At 36.4% G+C, this 4,132-nt stretch overlaps 1 protein-coding gene across 1 annotated transcript; it reads right to left on the bottom strand.

Annotated features, from left to right (window-relative positions):
* Positions 1–1,834: 1,834 nt before the first annotated feature.
* Positions 1,835–3,834, bottom strand: LOC140854700 (uncharacterized). The gene is made up of 7 exons (XM_073250749.1): positions 3,647–3,834; positions 3,319–3,563; positions 3,036–3,239; positions 2,841–2,933; positions 2,579–2,680; positions 2,126–2,485; positions 1,835–2,025 (listed from the first exon to the last, which is right to left on the bottom strand). Exons 1-7 carry the CDS (start codon positions 3,828–3,830, stop codon positions 1,948–1,950), a joined length of 1,266 nt encoding a protein of 421 aa, XP_073106850.1. The 5' UTR covers positions 3,831–3,834; the 3' UTR covers positions 1,835–1,947.
* Positions 3,835–4,132: the final 298 nt, after the last annotated feature.

Genomic DNA, 4,132 nt, shown 5'->3' on the forward strand with positions numbered 1-4,132 from the left:
ATAATTGTATCTTATTTATAATAAATTTTAAAAATATTATTATTTATTATTATGATTAAAGTAGATTTTAAAATATTTAATTATGATTTTTTTAAAAAAATTTAAAAACTAGTAGCAACGGTGGCTAATAGTTTTTTAAATTTTAATTAAAAAATTAAAAAATTATTAGCAATGGTAGTAGCGATGAAATCATCGTCGTTAATAATTTTTTAATAATTTAATTAAAAAATTAAAATTATTAGTGATGAAATTTTATCATTAATACTGTCGCTAATTACCTTAATTAGCGACGGTGGATTTGCTATCGTTAATAATAGTAATAAGCGATGAAGTTATTTTTATCAGATGTTTAGCGACGGCTACTGTCGGATGTTTAGCGACGGCAAATCGACTATTAGTGACGGTAATTAGCCGTCGCTAATAATCTTTTTTTTGTAGTAATAGTCCTTAGGGATCATGATGAGAGCCATGATTCATGCCTCAAATTTTGCAAGGGCTAGGTGTTCGAAGGTGTCTTTGATAGTTGAAAAAATCTAGGGTCTCACTGTTGCAGCTAGTGTATTTCATGTGGTCCACTTTTCATGGGAAGCTCTTGTCCTAGCTTCCTCGAGATCAATTTAGATGGTAGTGTAAATGATAGAGGACAACATGATGGAGCTGGCTTTGTCATCCATGATACAAGATCTTTCTATGTCGCAGTACCAGGTGGCTTTTCACCATTGGATTTGTCGGTGGCCCAGATTGAGCTAAGGGCCACATGGGAGGGATTGGTGTAGGTCACTACTTTGTAGGTGGATGTTTGATTCTGGAAGAAGACTCTGGGACTGCGATCTTCTTATGGTTATGTTCAGTATTTGCATTCCCTAACAACCACCATCCATTGCTATCAAATGCTTGAAGACTTATTATGAGTTGCTTTTGTTGTCTTGTCAAGCAGACTTTTAGGGAGGAAAATAGTGTGGTTGACTGGATGGCTTCTCATATCGTTAAACATACTAGTGTTATCATTGGAACATATTTGGATATAATTCCATGTCTGCTCCACGATCTGATGTTGTTAGATGCTTTAAGCTGTATCTATATTAGGGCTTGCTAATGTAGCAAATTTCAAAAAAAAAAAGAAAATAGTAGGAAAAAAAGAGTTTTAAGGCTGGGAATGTTGGGATGGAAAAGAGATCTAAGAGAAGGGGCCACTACAGGAAAAATGGCCATTAACGACGCTATTAATGGTCATTAACGACGCTTTAAAGCGTCGCTATTCGGCTTTACGATGCTTCGAAAAACGTCGGCAAAGCGTCGACTATGCAAGAGTGGGGACGAATATCGCCGACGCTTTGTAAAAGCGTCGTTAAATTTTAACGACGCTTTAAAGCGTCGTAAATATTTACATTAACGACGCTTTAAAGCATCGTTAAATTTGTCTTAACGACGCTTTAAAGCGTCGTTAATGTAAATCTTTACGACGCTTTAAAGCGTCGCAAAAGACAAAATTAACGACGCTTATAAGCGTCGTTAATGTAAATATTTACGACGCTTTAAAGCGTCGCAAAAGACAAATTTAACGACGCTTATAAGCGTCGTTAAAGGTTTTAAGAGGAAAAAAAAATACAAATATTATTTTAAAAAAAAATAATACAATACATTCCTGTACGAAATCATATCACACCTGTACAATACAATAAACATGTACAATCACCACATTCACATTCACACCTGTATAATCACCATCATTCACATCACCTGTACAATACAATAAACATGTACAATCACCACATTCACATTCACACCTGTACAATCACCATCATTCACATCAAAAGCAAGCTGAAATAGAAAATTTAATCAAACCAAAAGACAATATTTTATATAAATAAAAATAAAGTACTAATCGTCCATTACAATCAAGAGTAATATAAATAAATATAAAAATACAACAAAAATAAAATAACATCAATCTGCAGGCGGATGGTCGTCGTTGTCTCCACGTGACGTGCCGCTATCTCGATGGGTGCCTGATATGCCAGGAGCCTACAAAAAATATATCAAAAGCATGATTTGCATATCTATAAATAAAATATATAAATTATTAAATTAATATAAAAATATATATTTAATATTATGTGTTTACCTGAGATGAACCATACATCTCTAATAAAGATGTAAGGCGATCAATCTGTCCCCTCATGGCCTGCATCTCGGCACGGCTCTGTCGCATCTCCTCCATCTCAGCGGCACGACTCTGTCTAATCTCCTGTATCTCCGCCTCGAGTCTGCGAACGCGTGAATCCTGAGCATCTGTTGCAGCATGCTGCGTATATCTACTAACCTCAGATAACTGAGTGGGGGTGACTCCTACTCCATAACCCCTCACTCGGCCGTAGCGCTCTGGTCCCATCAACTCTGTGAATACCTCGGCCTCGATACGGCTCTGCTGCGTAGATGCTGCGGACTCGTCGTCACGCTCCGCAATGAGAGATGTAGCCCTCTCCTGTATTTTTTTTGAAAACAAGAGTTATACATTAATAGCTAACAAAATTAAATTTAAATCATTGCAAAAAATATAATATTAACAATGCCGTACATATAAATCTCTCGACTCATCTCGAACAAAAGTACCATCCTGATGAGTATGAGTCATCCGGTAAAACTCCACTTGTCCGGGTTCCCTCCCATGCTCATCCTCCTACACAAATAATTTCAATTTTAAGCAAACAGTTATGATAATTTAAAAAAATATATGAGTATCATGATACAGACATGGTCCACGATACATAATGATATTAGTTATATAAATATTTGAACATAAAAATTAAAAGTTAATTATGAAAGTTTAAGGAATATACAAACTCCTGTCGGAGTCGTGCATAACTCTTCGACCCCGATGTATGAGGAACAGACTGAGCTGCTCGTGCAGCTCTACCAATAGCAGAATAAGTCTGTAAAATAAAGTAAATAACTTGTTATATATACAATATATAATAAAAATCAATATTTTTATAAAATATTTAAGAAAAAAAGATAATAAACAGATAATATACCTGTGCCCTCTCGGAGAACCAGTAAAGAACCAACTCCATCCACTGATGAGGGGGTACATCAGGAGGACAATTCCTAGCAACCTCCTCCTCTGTCATACCCTGTCTCATATAGTCCTTCTTCAATTGTGCTTTATATTCTTTCCATTTGCGGTTGAGAGACTTCATTACAAAATCATGAGTGGATGGAGGGAGAACAAACTTGCTCTATAAAAAAAAAAGTTAAATGAAATAAATTATATAAATGATTAACAATTAATATACAGTATGAACATCAATTCATTACCTCTATAACTCGGAGGAGCTCAACTTTGTACGTTGGAAGCATGTCATTCCATTTTGCATAGCCCAACGGACATAGCTGAGGTCTCCGAGCAACAGTCCCCAAAAATGAAGTCAATAAGCAGGCAGCTTTCTTAATTGGCTGACCTAGCTGATTGCACTCCACAACAATCCTCTCGCCCTCACGCATCTGCCACACATCTCGTACTACTGTGGGTCCGCGTCTGGGGCGTACTCTCCCGGATCCGTCTGCAAAAAATACATAAAAGTAACTATATCATAAATATACATAAAATGAAATAAAAAAAAATTACATGAAAGACAATATATACCCTGCACGTGTATCTCATCATCTGGCTGATGAACAGGAGGATCGTGCTGTGCTGATGATGAAGGACAGGGCTCAGAATGCTGTGCAGCTGAACTGGCCTCAGGCTGCTGTGCTGAAGAAGACGTACCGGCCTCTGTCTGTGAAAACTGGAACTGCACACCAGCATATCGTCCCCTGCGACGCATGATGTCACCTAGCATTTATATAAATAAAAGGTAGAATCAGTTAATATATGGAGTAAAATAACACAATAATTAATGCAAAATATATACATCATAAATAATTATTACCAGTAACAATCAAGCAGTAGTGTTTTCTTCGAATTCTGTTCTAACCAACGTCGTCGTAGCATTTAAATCATCAGCTGGCACAAAATTGTAGGGCATACATTGTGTATAAGTGTCATCGTCATCATCCTCCACTTGGTTTCCCATATCATATAAGTCTCTAGGTTTTGTTTTGATGACAGTAAACCAATCTTTATCTT

The sequence above is a fragment of the Elaeis guineensis genome, chromosome 1, assembly GCF_000442705.2.
Source record: "Elaeis guineensis isolate ETL-2024a chromosome 1, EG11, whole genome shotgun sequence".
NCBI lineage: Eukaryota > Viridiplantae > Streptophyta > Magnoliopsida > Arecales > Arecaceae > Elaeis > Elaeis guineensis.